The sequence below is a fragment of the Nestor notabilis genome, unplaced genomic scaffold, assembly GCF_000696875.1.
Source record: "Nestor notabilis isolate BGI_N333 unplaced genomic scaffold, ASM69687v1 scaffold932, whole genome shotgun sequence".
In the NCBI taxonomy this organism is placed as follows: Eukaryota; Metazoa; Chordata; class Aves; order Psittaciformes; family Psittacidae; genus Nestor; species Nestor notabilis.
In genome coordinates, this window is record NW_009916728.1 from 12955 (window position 1) to 32730 (window position 19776).

General features: G+C 36.2%; 1 protein-coding gene across 1 annotated transcript in view; it reads left to right on the forward strand.

Annotated features, from left to right (window-relative positions):
* Positions 1–365: 365 nt before the first annotated feature.
* KCNT2 (potassium channel, subfamily T, member 2) overlaps positions 366–19776 on the forward strand; it is a gene marked incomplete at its 5' end in the record, with an annotated part of 62916 nt that continues 43505 nt past the window's right edge. The window contains 5 exons of the mRNA XM_010024695.1: positions 366–546; positions 2714–2878; positions 4446–4582; positions 9066–9129; positions 16870–16978. Of these exons, the coding sequence (XP_010022997.1) occupies positions 366–546; positions 2714–2878; positions 4446–4582; positions 9066–9129; positions 16870–16978 (656 nt within the window). The remainder of the gene's footprint in view (positions 547–2713; positions 2879–4445; positions 4583–9065; positions 9130–16869; positions 16979–19776) is intronic.

Sequence of the window (19776 nt, forward strand, 5' to 3'; positions counted from 1 at the left end):
AATTCTGAATGGTGGCATCTATATAGCATGTTTTGTTCTGGTTTAGAAAGGAATTGCATTAATTCATGATGTTCTGTATACCACCTCTCCCTCACAACAGCCACTAAGCAAAACCTAGCAGGAAAGTTGTGACTATGATATTGAAATAATTAAAAAATTGCTTTCTTTCATCACAAATGACATTTGAGAATCATATTAATAACATTTCTGGTTTGATACTAATTTTTACTCTGAAAAAATGTCTTTGCTGAGCAATCCGTGAATTTTGAAAATAACTAGTTCTCTGCACATATAATCACCAAACTTGAACTGACCCTAAGTACAGTTATTATTTTTCATGTCTTTATTCATTCTTTTCTACATAGTATTTGTGGAATTCAGCATCTGGAACGAGCAGGAAACAGGTTGACTCTCTTTGACTCCCTTTATTTCTGCATAGTGACATTTTCCACTGTGGGCTTTGGGGATGTCACACCCAAGATATGGCCTTCAAAGCTGCTTGTTGTCATTATGATCTGTGTGGCTCTTGTGGTGTTGCCCATACAGGTAAATTTGGATTATTTTTTTTTCTCTTTCGGATTGTTTTTAAAACAAAAGAATAACTGGAATTATTTATTGTTGCTATTATTATTGCACATATAATATCAGAAAAAATAACTATCTCTTCTACACCTCCTATTCTGTGTCTTTCTTTTTTCTTTCCTTTTTCCTTTGTCTGTTCTCCTATAGTATACCTTTATGCTATAAAACGGAGCACTAATAACAGTTTTCAAGTGCTGGAGAAAGCTTTCTGTTTCTGTCATGTACCACAGAGCCCTTCCTTCATCCTGAAATATGGGTTTGTTATTAATGGAGCAATTAAAAACAAAACAAAACCAAAAAACAACAGTAGCCAGCACTTTCATTATGAACATAGCATTTCCTCTGCAGGCTCTCCCTGTTTCTAATCGTGGTTCTCTCCACTTCCTCTCTTACTCTTACAGCTCTGTGCTAACATGAAAAAAATCTCATTAAATCTGCAACTCAAGCAAATTGGGTTCACAGCTGTGTATGTCGGTACAACACACACACAGAGCCAACAGAACAGTTAGGAATTTTTCATGCCTACTTAAGTTTAGGACTTCCAACAGTTTCAACAGGAAAAGGCAGATTTATGAAAATCCAAGTATTTCAAGGAGTCAACCGGTTTCATTAAATTTGTACCAGACATTTCCAAGCTCATTAGGTGAGGCTTTGTGACAGAAACCCTGAAATTACGTGGGAAGCCCTGCCAAGTTGTTAACTGTTCCATGCTTGGTCATCACCCAGACCTCCTGCCACAAAAAAGGGGATGTGGGGAGACATTGTGCATGCTTATCAAAGCTTAGAGTGGATCTGCTAGATGATGAAGCTCAAAATTTTTTCCGTACAGCCATAGTTTCCAGACTCCGCTTCGACAGTGAACTAAAGCTCACTGTGAGCAGACGACACAGAAGACCTGGAAGGCTGGAAGCTGAAATTTTGAGCATTAATTTTCTTGAAATTATTTGAACATTTTAATTATACCTAAATATTTAATGTATGCATATGCAGACGTATGTACTAACACAATTATATTCCCACTTGGTGGAAATTTAGTAAAATATATATTCTGTTGAAAACTAAAATACCCTTTAAGAAATTTGGAATTTCCTAGGAAACAGAAATTTCATCTTTCAGGTAGTTCCGATATAAACTTCAGGCATAAGAGCTCTGCATTACCAGTAAAAAAACCTGGAATCCATTGCCCTTTCACAAAATTTACCTATTATTAGGTACTTTATTTTATAGCTTTGTTATGATAATGGGGCTTTGTATAGTTTTCCATACACAGAATATGTGGGAGGCATTCTCTCCTGAGCTTGTGTCCTATGATATTAAATCATTATTCACGATTCAGTCTCCCCATCAGTTGAATGTGGATGAGAAAAAGCATCTATCACACATACATAGTTAAATCGAGCTTAGCATTAAATGCATATTACTTACAATACAATTTGAAATTGTGTTTGTATGTTTTATTACAGATTATTACAATGACACTTACAAAGTATTCCCTTTCAGGGATTCAGACTAGTAGAACAATATTTACTGCTAGCCTGTATCTATTGTTCAGCTGGCAATGGCAAATTTGCTGTATTAACAACTGCTGTGCATCTTAAGTTATATCTAAATTTATAACACAAATAGAATATACAGAATGTCACCTTAAGAACATTTTAAAACCTGTGAGAAGAGTTAGTGGCCGAACTAAGTAAAATGGTACTTCTATGCGAGTATCTGTACCCACAGTATAGATTTAAGTGGGTGAAAATTTAACTTTTCTTTTGAGGGTAGCATTTATGTCACATGGTGCTGGAAAAAGAGAGTTCAGAGGTATAACACATAGAAGAATAAGGTACAGCCTTCCTTATTTTCTAAAATCTTGAGATCTACTGTAATCTCATGATATTTTAATGGGTTTAACCCACTTCTGTGTGTGTGGTAGAGTGGCTCTTCTGCCATGTTTTTTAAGCACCCTGTTATTCATCTCACCCACTTACTAGAGACCTTTTCACAAAGAAAAAGACATTGTGGGCTAAGAGCAGCCTTTCATAGAGGCATGAGATGAACAATGCAACATTGTTAAGTCATGATACAGTTGTACTTCACATCTGCTTGTCTGTATTGCACTGACAATTGGCATCTCTTGCAGTTTGAACAGCTGGCATATTTGTGGATGGAGAGACAAAAGTCCGGTGGTAACTACAGTCGACACAGAGCTCAGACGGAAAAACATGTTGTGCTCTGTGTTAGCTCTCTGAAGATTGACTTACTTATGGATTTCTTAAATGAATTCTATGCTCACCCCAGATTGCAGGTACTTATAGTGGAAAAAAAAAAAACCAACAAAAAGAAGATTAACTCAAACCACTGATTTTCTGGACAGCCTTCTGAAAGAGTTTTTAATTTGTAAAACTGAATTTGGGACTAGCTGATTGAATTGGGAATCTATAATTGCAATAAGAACCTGATATAAAGTATGGAGACATTAATTTTAAATTGAGGTAAACAAACTAAATAGATGGAATTAATGTCTTGTTGAATTATGCCAGTCCTTTTAGAGACAGAGATTTCCATGCAAATTCCTTATTTTCTACCCCAAAATAGAAAATAAATGAAAACTACTCTAATTATTTTTTCCTGTTGTTTTGTGACTGGATCCAAAACTCTTCACAATTCTAAGCATCTTTTAGTCTTTGCATTTTGCTTTGTCTTTTGCCAGTGTTAGGAAGATTAGATACTTTTGGAATTGTTGAAATTGAGAAATAAATAGATGTACTTCACAGGACAAAGGCCTTGAAAGATTACACATGAGATTTTCTCAGTGTGCACGTATTCCCTAGCTAATGCAAACTTGTCATATGACTTTTTTTTATCATATAAAAGCTTATTTATTTGAGATAATAATTTGGACTCACTACCATTAGCTTAGCTACAGACCATTTCTTTCACTAAATCTTCTCTATGCCTTTTATTAAGTTACCTGTGGTACCATGCTTCATTAAATAGTGCAAGAAAATCACAAAAATACAACTCTCAAATTGCTAAGCAGCAACTTGACAAATACCAAATCCAAAATATTCTCCAAAATAATTACCTAGTAAGAGGCATAAGCAAATGCATAAAGAAATCCAGTTCTTTATAGATGCAAACACAAATTGAAATCCAAAACTTAACTATCCTGAAGAATGAGTTAGGCCCTGTTATACACTGGAGATGAAGAAGAAAAGTCCTAACACTAGTTATGTGGCATAACAAAGGTTACATACATTTTCTTCACAGCTGAAATGTGAAGCTGAAGGACACAGATGACACGCTGGATCCACTAAGCACTAAGCTTTCTCCAAGTCTGTGCATGCTAAGGAAGGCTTCTATGACAAGCCTGTCCTAAGCTCTGAGTCTCTCCCCTCATGTTCTATTTATGTATCCTTTTTCTATGTACACACATGTATACTTCAGAGCAACAGTACTTTTCCTAACAAGGACTGTTCGTTGCACAGGAAACAGAGTTTGGATCTGACCCTTAATGTAGAGAAAAAAAATGGGGGAAGACAATTCCATTTTGATCATACCAGCTAGAATAACAGAAATATAAACTGTCTCAAAAAAAACCCCAATTGTGCTCATATGGAAACAAAAAATGTTTCTAAATGTACTTCACTTGCCACCCTGGAGTCTTCTGAGAGCAGCTGACAACTGTCCAGCCATTTTCATTAAAGAATTCAATATTTTAAACACAAGTATTCAAATAACTATTGTCAATTAAATTTGAGAATTATCAGAGACTCTGTTGACATCCTGGGTCTCTGTTGACTCATTCTCTAGCAACAATAAATAGTAACATAATAAAATAACATGACTATTCCCCCTTATGTTTTTGACAGGACTATTATGTCGTTATTTTGTGTCCTACTGAGATGGATGCTCAGGTCCGAAGGGTATTACAAATTCCAATGTGGTCCCAAAGAGTTATCTATCTGCAAGGCTCAGCACTAAAAGATCAAGACCTGTTGAGAGCTAAGTAGGCAAATATTGACCAATATTGTTTTTTACTTTGTTTCACTCATACTGTTTGATAAATAATTTTGACAAAAAACCAAAAGCTGTGCTAAAAGAAAAGCATGTGTATTTAGAAAGCAAAGCTCTGATATAATTGGTTTTCCTTAATATCTGAAATTTTTCAAGGAACAAATATTTTTTTAGGCTCTTTCATTTAACAAAATTCTTCCTCCTCACTTTTTTTTGGTCTCAGTTTTTGAAAGTGTTGAAACAGAGTGCCTATGATTTCTTCTGAGAAAGCAGCTCAGAAAATTCCAAAACCGCCAGTAATGACAGAACTTATTTCTCTTCCTTCAGCAAAAATGGGAAGTGTGATGGTAGTTCTCCTGACCAACTGAAGGGAAAAAAAAAGCAAACAAAAATAATTATCACACTTTGAACCCATTGCAGAGATTTTTTTCCTTCCCAAGTTCAGCCTGTTAGTATAAGCAACTACTCTACTATACCTCCCTATACTCTTCTTTCAGGGCCTTCCTCTTATCACATACTTCCAACCACTTCTAAAAAATCCTCTCTGCCAGTTAACAGTGAATGACATTAATCAAAACACATCAATCAAACACAGTTGCTTCCCCCCCACATTGCTCAATCACTTGAAGGTGTGAAGGAATTCACAGTGGAATTCATGTAGGTGGGGTGTCTCTTTAAACTCTCCAACAAGAGAGAAAGGTGGTTCTTAGCAGATAACTGATTTAACTTACCTGCATTGCTCTTTATAAGAAGCAACTAATATAGATACCTAAATTAAGGTTGACTATTTGTGTCATTCAGTCTTCTTTACCCCACAGGGGAGTTATTTCCAAGATACTAATCTGTGAGAAATCTAGTGAGCAGTGTTCTCAAATTTCTGCCACTGAAAAAACCCTCAAAATTTGAAATACAATAAAGCTTTTTTTCAGGATTAGGAATTTTCTTTTAGAGAGTGGTTCCTCTTTCTGCTTTCTTGCTGATTTCAAGAAGGAATCTATGTGGGGATGTAGCTGGCATTTGTTCTACACATTAGGAGCAGAACAATTAGGCTGTTCCATAAAGAATTTAGCTTATAATAACCTGGAGGTAGTCAACTGTGGAACTGTGCTTTTTCCTGCAGAACATGTAATTGAATGTACCTGTCACAGAATAATTTTCAACCTTTCCTGAGGGAAGAAGCATAGTGGGAATTTAATAGAAAATTTAATATGAAATACAACCCAGTACCTAAGATGTTTCCTGTATTTCTTTTTAATAAGAACATAATGTACTGAGAAAATAACAAGGCACATGGTAAACTTCTTCTAATAAATAAAATAATGGTTACTAAAAAGAAACCCCAAACCTAAGAAGTGTCTAATTATGAAAATGTCATACATATAAGAGAAATGCAGTCTCAAAATAACATGATAAAAGTCACACCAAAAACTAAAGGAATACCAAAAGTTGGCTGACTGCAATAAGTAGTAAATAATTATCTAAGATTGTATTTTTCTTTATATGCCCTAGTACACAATTTGAGTTTACAAAAGCGATATTCATTCTTGCTTCCTACCTTTGAGGGTGTCATTTTGCAAATTCTTGGTGTTCTCTAAACTGTGTTCACGTGCCCAGCTTTAACAAAAAACCAAAATTAATTCCATCATGAGGTATCACTCTGATACTTAACATTGTTCATCAGCATGACAGGAAACATTATAGCTACTTCAGCATTTGAAGCAACATGGGAACTGATTAAAACAGCTGTCATTTTCCATGCAGACTAGCACTAGAAAGCGAATAACACCACCATGCTTGACTTCTTTCCCCTGCAGCTTTCTCCCGTGATCTGTCAGGATTTCAAATACTTTTTCTCTCTCCTCCTACTTTTTTTTAGTGAACTATCCATAAATCTTCTTAATCCTTTTCTTCTCCACTCTTTACCTTAAACATTTTCTTTCAGAAATTTCTCTGCAATATATTAGCTCATTTTAATTTCTGTCATCTTCAAGCAGTGGAACTACTGTTTTTTTTTTTTTTTTGTGTCAGATTCAGTTTTCCAGCACATAAAAATGGTGTAATTGACAAAGCTTTTCCAGTTGTTAGGACATTAATAATGCTCCTCTCAGAAGGATACTCTGGGTTGTCCTTAATTTTTTAAATACAGATGTTAGTAGTGTTCCTATTGTCCTAATTCATGACATACATAGATGTTACTCTTGGGTTCTTATCCTTGTCATCTGTGCTGAAATGATTCTAAAAGTTATAAAAAAAACAAAAAACAAAAAACAAAACAGTGGGGAGAAAAGGTGAATATGTTCAAATGAAATCTAATTTTCTTACAAAGTTATCTATATATATTGTCACTCCAGATACCTCTTCAGCTTTCATCAAAATCCCATCTAAATTCACTGAATTTTCTTTCTTACAAGCTTGTTAAAGACCTTTTCTTCCAATTCAGCTCTCATGCTTAGCTGAAACTATTCATAGAACTCCCATGATTTCTTCCTAATCAGCACGCAGAAGCCCTGTCCCCACTTCTCTACATCAGCTACATTTGACATTACTTTTTTGGATATATTGATTTGCCTTTGTTACAATGATTTTTCCTTTTCAAGTACTTTAATCTTTTGAGATTTTCTCTATTTTCTTACTGCTATGTGCCTATGTGGAATCTACAGTGATCTGACTTTATGTGTCTCTTTTCTTTATACTTTCTGTGAATGATTTCACAGAAAACTCACAAATTTAATCACTATTTCTACAGTCAAAACCTGAAAGGTTGGCCAAGCTATCTGACATCTCATTATGGATATCCGTTCATCATCAGCTTTAGTTTAGATGCAGACAGATGTAAACAGATCTTAATTTTTGCTACCAAAATAAAACCTGTATCCTACTGTGAATCATAAGCTTGGTACAATATTGCTGAGCATCCTATGTAGACAGAGACTGCATCTTGTGTTTCCTCACACAAGTTCATTTTTGCCCCACTTATGTTTCTGTTCTTGATATTTATAATCTCAACTCTCCAAACCCTGTTTTTCAGAAGGTTCTGGAGACATTATTTATGTAGTACATCACTTTGCCTCTCTGCAGTCCTTCCCTGGCTTACCTTTCTTTATTGCATCAAGGAGTAACTCCTTATTCTTAGCCTGCAACTCCCAGTTCTGAGAGGTAACCTAGTAAGTCTATAATGCTACTCTCTTTCACACATACAACAGATTAACGTACAAGTCCCACTGTGATTTCAACCATGCTGTCCCTTCCATCTAGGATGAATTTCTCAGAAACGTCTGTAAAGTAATTCCAGTATTCTCCATCGCATCTTCTCTTCAGTTGGTTCTCTACTCTGGTATCCAGTGAGACCACTTTCTACTTCTTTTATATTTTTATATTCAGGTATTGTCACACATTTCTTCCTGTTTCCCATGTTTGCATATACTTTCATTATACTTTGCTGTGACATTTATATGCCATCTTATATGGCAAGGACTTTTTGTTCTGCATTTTTACAGTACCTAAAAAAATGGACCATTAGTCTAAGCCTAGAGTCCCAATGTCCTAACCTGTTACTAACAACCACCAATTCCATTTTCTAGCAGCAAAGAAATGAAGGATTTAGGAATCTCAGGTCCCATTCCAGATCCCAGAATGGAATTGGTGTAATTGGCACTGAATTGGCTTTTCATTTTCCCCAGCTTCTGTCTCACTTTTTCCCTGCCCAGGAAACCCATTCTGATCATCGTTTCTCTTTGCCCAGAAAGTCCTGTCTTCCGAAGGAGGTCAACCAAGTAGGATTCAACCAGGGGAAGTAGGATTCACTGGAGGATATCAATATCTGAGGCAAGAGAAGAAAAGTACACTTTGATGAAATCTTCAGTCAATTTTTCTCCACACTTTCACCACTACTCTTCTTATTACATGACCAGTTATATCCACTAGGGGACAATTAGACATTAAAAGTTCTCAAAGAGACCATGAACTGAAAATAGATAATTCATTTAATACACAAAGATGTTTGTTATTTACCCCAAATGCATTATTCCAGTATATCTACCCATCTTTCTACTATCATTAGGCAAGATAAGTCTGTATTATCTGCCTCCTCTCATTTATTTTTATCAGTAACTTGAACATATCATATCCTTACACACTATGTAGACTGGTGCTATTTATTCACCTTTTATACTTATGGAAGATAAATATTTATTTTGAAAATTAAGTGTATTTGAGGCCACTCTGCTTTTATTATTTTGGCACAGCTTCTACTGGCACAAGGGGAAGTAAGTCTCCTAGAACCTAGTCAAGAAGTACTGGTACACACTATGAGTTAGTGTACAGGGTGTCTGCTACTGACATTCAGATAATGAGTGAAAACAGATAGACTAAACTTTATATTCTATTTCTATAAGCATACAAGACTATAAACTGTGAAACACAATTACACATAAGTATTTTACTGGTAAGTAACAGGCTTGTTTCCCCTCTTCTAGAATGGATGATGCAGAAGCATGTTTCATTCTGAGTAGCCGCTGTGAGGTGGACCGGACAGCAGCTGTAAGTTTTGACGAAATAATTAAGAATGAATGTTGGTGCTGTTTATACTGTTAATGCCCCTATTCCCTCTCAGAGACTGAGACTTAATTCTGTGAACAGAAGATTAAACTTATGTGATTTATACAGAGACTCTGCATGTGGGATGAATGTCTTGTCTCAATTAAGATAATGGAAAAGTTTCTGTTGCATTCCATAAGGTGAGGATTTCACTAATTTATGAACATGATCTAATGGCTTATTTCACATAACATATCTAATTTTGCTTTTTTAGAAAATAAATTCCATGAAATATTTAGCAAAGAAATTAGGATTTTACAGCATATTTTAGTTATACACGGTTTTGGGTTTTTTTGAAGAGAATTTATATATTCTTACAGAACTTAAAAAATAAAAAGTACTGTAAGAATACATTATTTAAAAAAAAAACAATTCTCATGCAGAATACAGTAGTTCTTTCCCTTTGTGTGGAACAACGGCAGAATATCAAACAAGCACTATTGTGGTACCTTACAGATACATTGACACTTGGTCATCAATCACTGAAAGTATAGTACTATGTCAAAAATTTTTTATACAAATTACCTGGACTAATCCAATTCAAAGAATTATATTTATTAAATCAGAAAATAGATATCTATCAACTGACTGGCATTTCCTTTCAGAACTCTTGAAGTATTAAAAATTTACTACTGAAAGTAAAGACTGAATTATAAATTAATTTGGGACTAATGCCAAATAACCAATGTCATAGAATCACAGAATAGTTTGGGTTGGATTGGATCTTAAAGCTCTTTCAGTTTCAACCCCCTCCCATGGGTAGCAACACCTTCCACTAGACCAGGTTGCTCCAATCCCCGTCCAACCTGGCCTTGGACACTGCCAGGGATGGGGGCAGCCACAAGTTATCTAGGCAACCTGTGCCAGTGCCTCAGCACCCTCATGGTAAAGAACTTCTTCCTCATATATAGATATAATCTAAATCTACCCTCTTTCAGTTTAAAGCCATTCTACCTTGTTCTGTTACTGAGAATATTTGACCATTTTTCATATTGGTCAACTTTAAATGTGAAAAATTGCAAGACACTTTATATAAGTTACTGTGGTTTTGGCTGATGTTACAGTTACCTAGTCAGGTAAGTTACTGTCCACAAAGGAACACTGCTAATAGAAGCCTCTACTCGGCATATCTGTGATACAATAATAATTTTTATATGAACTAGAAGTATTCACCTTCATAAAACTGCCTACTAATCACAAATATCCAGGAAAAAAGTCCACCGAGGGAGGATTTATGAACACAATTTCAAAGTTTTCACCATGAGCTGCATGCTCAATTATTACACACTTACCTGTTTAGTCTTGAACTCCAAAGGAAGATCAGAGTAAGTGAATATTCACAAAGTTAAATTAAGATGCTTACGAATTGCCTAACGGGATCAAACTAGATCATCTGGACTTGCTCAAGCAGGTCCGCATCCTTCTTACGTTAACTTAATTTTTTGTAGACTATCAGCATGCTGTAAAAAATATATTTTTTCAAAGCTAAAGAGCCAGTGCAGGACCTTTAACTCTCAGAAAGCCACTGAACTCCCTGAGAAAGATATCTTTGCTCCTACAATAATGTTCAAACTTACTAAACTAATAGCTTTGAATTTGATTTATCAGCAACAGACTCCTGAAAAAACACTAGTAAAAGCCACTAACTTGCAGCAAGTAATCCAGAAGTAGTCAAGTAAGGCAAAATACTGTTTGGAAGTGTTAGGGTATTTAAGTCGAACAACAAGCAACAGTTCTTGCAAATACCTGGGAAAATACCAGTAACTTCTGAGAGACTGAAAAAACATCAAAAACCTAAAACTTCTTGCCAAAATTAGCCATGAAGTTAAGAATAAATCAACTACAGCATGTCATTTACAAAATTTGACAGTTGTGAAATGGTTAGAAAAGAGAAATCCCATACAAGCAGAGTATGTGATATACATTGCACTTGGTAGGTTTATGCAACCTTAAGGACAGCTGCACCAACACAAGATTCACTTAGAGGTAATCTTTTCATCACTGCTCATAACCTTAAGAATTTATACAAAGAAAGGACAACTTTCAACTCTGCCGAAGTCTTCTACTTCACTACTGGAGTCGTGGACTCTACATGGAGCTCACAGAGCTTCCATCCATTCTGGCCAGGTCCACCTTAGTTCTGGTTTCAGAATCATGGCCAGTTACAACTCTCTCTAGGCAATCTTTCTGCCCTCAGGGACAGTGTGCCCCAAGAAATACTGAAATGGTTACCTGGCAGGTTTCAGCTTCCAGTACAGACCATTATCCAATCTCATTTATCAGGGTATCTGGAGCATACAAACAGGCAAATCTTACCAAAGACACAATTCTGTTACCTTGTTCTGGGACAGAATGCCCTGTTGGGTGACTAGCTGGCTAGTCGTGATGGCACGGTATCTCAGCTGTAGCAGTGATGCTCTGAGGATCAATGTAATCTGAAGTTTTTAAACAAATGTCCCCTCTCTCCATTTTTTATGACGTTGCTTAGATTTCTTTGTCACAGGGAATGCAATTATTTACACTGCAAGTAGAAAACAGGACAACTGTTTTCTTTCTTTACATTTTATCTCACTGCCCCCTAGAGCTTTCAAGTGAAATGGATTCAATTTCCTACACTGTTCCAGCTTGAGTCACTACCAAAAACTTCAGTAATGCAGTAAATAAGGTTATGGTTTGTGACTGTGCTGAAGGAAGTTCAGTTGTCGTCCCAGTAGGAATCTTTGTGACCACAACTGATTTTTCACCTTGCTGTGCTTGAGAAGCTAACAAACTGTTAGGAGTGCCTTGGACCCCCTCCTGCATCTGACAGCTGTCAAAATAAGACTTTAACAGATGCATTGTGGAGATTCCTGACCAGAACAATTGTTATTACTTATGTGAGGTTTTTTAATTTCCCTAGCTACAGTCCTCAGCAGAGGATCTACTCATTTGCCATGGATACCACTGGCTGTTCATTACTTGCTATTTTGTTAGTTAATAAGTTTTAATGCCAAAGTCCGTGTTGCTTCTGATCCATGGATGTCAAGAAAAGTACGGTAACAGGTGACATGCAGTTACTTCATAAAAACTGTCAGTTTCTTCCTTATACACTTGGAGCAGTAGGAACTTCAGCAGTCAGACCAAGAATTTGTCAGCTTTCCAAAGTCTCCCACCAGAAACTTTCTCTTCTCTGGCAAGGCAAAGCTCTGCCAAATTTTATTCTATCAAACACTATTTTGACATCTCGGACCAAGATGTAAGCTGCTTATCTGCTACAGCAAGCAGGACAGACATCTGTTTCATTTCTGGAGGATGCAGCTCTTAAAGAGAGTTCAAATTGCACTGAAGCCTGGATGACTTTTTTTGGTTTGGGTTTTGTTATTATTCTGATTGGTGGCTACAGAACAGTAGTCTGTACCACACCACAAAATTAGCCAGTGAATTCAAGACTTCAAAAGCCTACATCAGATTGCTCCACAAAACTAAGGTGCCTGAAAACAGTGCAGGAGGGGTGGGAAGAGAAGTCCCTTTTGAATTACCCTATAGATAACTCATTAATAAACTACATAAATATATGAAAGACCATTTCTATTGCTGACAGCTTTGTTCTAATGCTTTCTGAAAATTCAGAGATGGCCGAGTTCAAGCTTGCACCTTTTTGTTTCCCTTTCCATCAATCAAATCGTGACACTGCTGTACTGGTAACCTAAGATACACTGCCCTAATAGCATCACTACATGGATGCATTGGATAGGAAGATGTAATAATTTATCAAGTTGTGCATGTCAAGAAAAAATTAACAGAACTATTTAAAAATACGTATTAAATAAAGTTCTTGCCTTGAGTTCTGATAATTTAAATTCCTGTTACACCCACTTTAAAATTTACATGTTTTGATACATGAACTTAAATATCACCTCTGTATTAATCACCATCAGTATCAGTGGTAATTTATGATCACAGTGCAATTCATTGCATGGAAAGCACACAGAAGAGAATGTATTCTTTTCCCTCCTCTCCCGAAGAAACATATTTCATAATGTAAATAGAAGCATAGTTTTGTTTCAGTTATCTCTGTTTATAGTATGTACATATATATATATATATATATACACACACACCTCATTTTTACTTGGGAGAAGTCTGAAATTTTTTAAAGTCACTGTAATATAGTATAGAAATTGCTACATACATAGAACAGAGAGTCACCAATATTATATGAAGAGACTGAATCTAAGAAATCACTTAAAGTGCCTAACTGTATTTTCATTTCTCTCTCCTGGAGTGCTTCTCCAGTGGAGAAATTGGGAGAGTAACTGAGCGAAAAAAGCATGGAAGCCCAAATAAACAGCTTTTGTACACAAACACATCTATATACCGAAGAGATGAAAAGAGAGAACATGAAGCAGTAATGCAAGGTTACTATGTTAAAAGTACATATACATTGAGTTCCTCTTACAAAGCTATATAGGGCAATTAAGTATCCATTTTAGATCATATTCATAGGCTGCTTCTTTAAAAAAAAAAAAAAAAAAAGAGTTAGCAAATGGAAATCAATACCTATTCCAGTCTTAAAACTGCAAATGTGCCAAAATGATTATCAAGAGATTTTAATTTTAAGGCATCCTTTTTTTTTTTTTTTAAATACAATTAAAAATATTTTGTGTTGAGCTTCATACACTCAATTCTATGGGCCTAGGTTTGTTTGCATTTTTTTAGTAAAATGGGACTATCTGAATAATTTTAATACACATTTTTCATTCTTACTGTTAACAATTCTTGCACCTTCTGACAAAACCAGGCTTCTTAGACAAAATTTAAAACGGGGAAAAAAAAGAGAAAATATCACGTTGAGAAGAAGAAGAGTAAACTTAGTTGGAAATGTACAACCAGAGTGTATTTACTGGTGCAGTTTTGGTTTATCACAGGAAATTTAATCTTAGTTCATGTATGTAATAAGAATGAAAAAAATAATTCACCTAAATTTCATTGAATAAAAGCTATATTTCTATGCATATGGCATACAGGAAACAGCCTTTTCTCACTACTTCTGCAAGCCAGTGTGGTCTGTGAATGATTGCTATGGAAAGGAAGGGAGGAAACTGGTACGGTCAAACCCTGTGCAATGAAGCCACACTATCACGGCAAGCAATTCTGAATGTGTTTCTCTAACACCTTCTGCATAAAAGTTTAAGTAACATCTTGAACAATGACAGGTTTTTCAAATCTTCACCAAATCCACTCCCAAACTGCTCACACCTGCTGTAGTATATCTGTATAACCACCATCTATCCAGTTACACAGCCATTTGCTACTTCTAAGTTGTTGGCATTTCATTCCCTCAATTGACATTAAAATATTATGGTTTGAAGATGTCAATTACGCTGTATTCCGGGCAGAGATTTTCCCTTGTGTTCATGAGTCTGAAAGCTTTTCTTACTGCTGATGCTTCAAACATAATGATCATTCTTTATACTTTATCTTTTAATACCACCAATTTCATGATTAGGCAAGGCATTTCAACCCAAGTATTGCTTCCCACATGCACTCTCAAATATTCCTGTTCAGTTCTGAAATAAATAAAAACTGATGGCTGATGCACTGAGATGAGCCATATTTCATGTCATTCAACATATTAATGTATTACCACATACTCTGCTTTTATGGGATAGCAGTATTCATCCTGCAGTTAATTCACATGTGGTAACAAGTACAAAAAACTAACTGGCTGGAAAATCTCTTGAACTCTTTGGTCAGTAGCTGTCTAAATTCTGACATCAGTTAAGCAAATGTTTTAAGTGCAAAAAAAAAAAAAAAAGCTCTGTTTTTAATTGAGCTGGTATTTTTCAGAATGATCCAAACTTTTAAACTCTGAGTTCCTGATAACATTTAATGTTGTTTACATTCTGAACCTCTTCAGAAGGACATATCTAATACATCATTCTTAATTAGACATGACTCATACTACTATCTAAGTTTTCACATCATTTTTCTCCATCCAAATGTCATCCTTCCACATTACGTGATTCCCTAACACTTGCAGAAAGCTAGGACAAAATACCTTATTAGTAGAAGATTTCTAGAAACAAACACTCTATTCCACATTCCAACAAAGAGAATATATTATACTTGGATCACAGAATCATGGAGGTTGGAAGGGTGGTCTCTAGTCTTATAGGAGTCAGTCATGAACACTGACTTCATTGCTCAGGGCTTTGTCAGATTGGTGTGAAAGTGCCCAAGGGAGACAGCATAATCCTTTCTGCACAGCCTGTTCCACTGTCTGACTGCCTTCATGGGGAAAGGGCTTCTCTGTATATCCAGACATTCATTGTCTCCTGTCTTCCAGCCATGCATCACTGCAGAGCCTTGCTCGATCTCCGCCGGTTATGGGATGGTTATTGAGCCTGGGTTCAATAACCGTCCCATAGCTACTGAGGGTGCTGTTAGGTACCCATGAGGCCATCTCTTCTGGAGGCTGAACAAGCTCCATTCCCTCAGCCTTTCCTCACAGGGCCTCTGCTTCTGCCCCTGACCATCTTGGTGGCCCCTCTGCTGAACTCAGTCCAGTTTATATGCCTTTACTGTAATGGGGGCCTGCAAACTGGATGTAGTGTCTATATTTGGTATAACTTGCACTGATTAGATGGGGATTATCACTGTCCTCTTACTTAACTTGCTGCGCTCCCGTTAAAACAGCCCAGGAAGCTGTCAGCCCATGCTCAGCTTGCTCTCTGCCAGGACTCCCAGGTCTATTCCAGCAGAACTACTTGCCTAGCCAGTCAACCCCCAGCCTGTGCCAGTGCAGGTGGTTACTCAGTCCCAGAGACAAGACTCTGCTTGTGCCCCTGCTGAATTTCATGAGGTTCTTGTCAATCATTTCTCCATCTCATTTTGGTCCATCTGAACCTGCCCTCAAGTGTCTTGACTTTTCCCTGAAGCAAACCTGCTGAGCATACACTCTTGCACCTCCTCCAAATCATGGATAAAGATGTTTAACAGAACAGGTTCCGGTGACATTCTGCTTTCCCCAGGTCTCTGGGTAGAGTACATGCCATTTACCACTGCCCTAAGACTCCAACCACCTAACCAGCATTCTATCCCTGTATTTTTACATTCAACCAAACTATAATGGCTGAACATGGAAATAACAATACTGTCTAAGACACAGCATTCATGTGCCCAGAGGTATCGCTCCCCACATCATCCTTTCATTTGAAGATGGGTGAAACAATTTTTCTGCCATCTTTGGAGACCTCCCCCAATCTCCATAATCTTTCAAACATAAGAAAACAACTGTACAGGGACATTGGTTTGCGCTCTCTGCACCCATCTCATCCTGTGGGCTCATATGGCTTGAGGTCTCTGAAGCAATCCCTGTCTAAAATCATCCACTGCTGGTGATTCTCCTCCTGCTTGATGCCTCAAAGCAGAGGTCTGAGACACCTTGTTGGTGAACAGAGAGTACCTCAGCCATGTCTGTGTCGGCAGAATTACTGGGTTGTCTGTGTGTGTGTATATATATATTTCTGTAGTTAAATATGTCATATACATAATACCAGCACACTTACATAAGATGTACATAAACATCCACACCAGCTGGTGCTATATAGTCTTAAAATGAGTTTTCTTCAATGGAGTCAGTCTGATAAGAGATATGGTTATTTGTATTTCATTGTCATCACCTCATACTCTTTATTCTAGGATCATCAAACCATTTTAAGAGCATGGGCAGTTAAAGACTTTGCTCCAAATTGTCCTTTGTATGTCCAAATACTGAAACCTGAGAATAAATTCCACATCAAGTTTGCAGGTAAGATTTCAGCCATTTGAAACACTTATTAATATTTGGCAGTTTGTTTCATAAACGCACAAGCAAAGTGAGATTCCCTAGGGAAATTTACTAGTTGTAAGCAGATTAAGAGTGCATATTGTAAAATAACTTACAGGCTGTATATAGCCTATCAATAGTAAAATGTCATGTTTTACATTGAAGTTCTATTTATAAGCACTTGTAAGGATTATTACTCTCTTATATAGTATACAAAGTAGAATTATTTGGTCTATAATTGCTACTTCTTAATTATAAATTCAGGTAGGTTTCCAGCTATGTCCATGTCTTTATATTACTTCTGTCTACTAAAATGAACTGTTTCTATGGGGTATATGAGAAGATCTGCTCAGAAGAGGCCAAATTTTCCCCAGCAAACCATTGGAAAAGTAAATCTTCCCCTTGGACTGTATTTTTCTATGTGGGCTGAAAAACATTATATTAATTACTTGCAAATATTTTGGAAAGAGACATACAATTTAATTCTATATCCAGTAAAATGTTTATCTTAGAAACTATTACATAAAATGCAAAATGATGTTAAGAAAGCCAAATAAATCCACTCTTACAAGAAAAGATTACCAGCTTTAATTGATGAACCGTTTCTCTGCACTTGTAGATAGGTCTCTCTTTCTCTGTCTATATATAAATACACACACACACATATATATGTACATACAGACGTATATATGCTTATATGCAAAATCATACAAATACTTTTATAATGAACTCATTTTGCCTATCTTTGGAAAAATCTCTCTATGAAGTAGAAGCAAAGCTTTCTTTTTCAGCTGTAATTTTGAAGACTCTATTTTCTTGAGGGATATTCTAAGGAAAAAAAGATTGCTGATTCATGCAAAATTACAAAAAAAACCCCTACTATGGAAAAATATTAGCCTCCTCCATCATACCAGAATGTGATGAAAAAGTAAATTCCAGTGCAGAGCAATTCCAGAGTAACAGTTAAAGCTGTAATTCTAAAAGCTACTGAATTTACCACTAGGTTGGAAAGAAGGAAAAAACCATCATAGCAGTTCTGAAGTTATAAAAGTGTAATCTCAAACTGTGAGATGGCACAGCAGGGAATAAGGCTCATGCTGTGACAAGAATGATGGTGCTTTTTCATCTCCCTCTTAAAACCACACAACACAAATGTAATCTCTTCTCCCTAGCCATGGCCACTTTTCTTTATCGGTAACTGTGTTAATTCGTTGTTCCTAATTGTCTTTTTAAGAGAGAGTTTCATTATTAATGGTTTGTCTCTGTAGGAGCTTATGATACAACTAGGCTTGGAAGACAGAGGTGATTTTTCATCTCTGTTCTAAGTCTCAGATTTAGAATTTGGACTCTTTTTTTTGTTTGGTTTTTTTGGGTTTTTTTTAAGTAGTATACAACAAAACCCCAAAACCTCTTTTTGCAGTATTTCCTTCAGCTGAACTTAACCATTATGGTATCTTACTGCCTTCATTTATGTTCTGCAGTTCTTCAGAGGCTTGAAGAGACCTTATATATTCTGTGCTTCATTACCCCTCTCTAATATTAATTATAGTAGTACTGTGTTGTAAGCCTAAATATTTATATAGCACCCTACATCCCTAAAGAATTTCATATGGATCATAGGGATCACTGCATCCAGTTCCCCACACTCTCTGCACAACAGTAAAAGCAGAATTGCAAGCCCTCCTTCAAGATTAATTTAATGCTACTCACATAAAGCACAGAAAACTTTCAATGCAGTTTTAAATTCAGCAAGTTTATAAACATGGTATAAACCACCACTGGATGCTTACGTAGTGCACACGGTAAGGCCATTGGCAGTCACGAGAACAATGTTTGTGTGCATGCATTTTTCTAAAAAAAACTCTACTTTGGTTGTTAATCTCATACAAGTCTTCTTCATTCTGAAATACATACCCAGTGGGGGCTGCAGACTATAGCCCTGTGCAGAGTGCTTATGAATAAAATTTGTATAACCATATGGAACATTTTTCTAAGTGTTTTTCCTATTATGATTCAGGACTGCTTTAATATTGCCTTAATGCAAAAGCTTCTTTTAAATTTGATACTCCTTTAAAAAATGAATCCTTTCTTCTGGAGGTTTCCCAAAATGATATTGTGCATTTTTATGAACCAGAAATATTCAGTAGTGGGATTTTCTTTTTCTTTACACACAGGTTTATAGGCTATAACTATAAAAAAAAAAGTTTCTGAATTTAGCAAAAATACAACCAAAGAGTTCCAGAAAGTCCTCCTCACATTTGTCTTTTAACTGCATTCAAAATTTATAAAACTCTGGAAGCCCAGTTTCTCAAGTTTATATCAGGTTGACCAGTTATCCTAGATTTCAAAATACAGTCCTGAAATTTAAACCCTGACTACATTTTCCTATGGAAGAGCATCCTGGAGCTTTTCTGCCTTAGGCTTCAGAAATATATCTCCATATATATATATAGTATATAGGTCAAGTAACTGTTATAAGTTATTCCCATTATTCCCATCACAACAAAAGAATGGAGACACTTTGTACAGGGTAACATGGCCTGTCAGAAAGGCAGGTTTCCTGTCTTCACTTGATGACAGACACACACCTTTCTATCTACTTTGTTTAAAATGGTAAGTTCTGCTTACATTAATGCAGTGGGAAAGTTTCTCTGTGCTTGAATATGATTCCTCAATGAAATCTGAAAAGCACAGGGCATAGTAAGTGTTTGTCCCAGCAGACTCAAGTTCAAGGTGTGAACACTCTTTAAGTATACAGTCACTCTAACGTGACAGTTAGA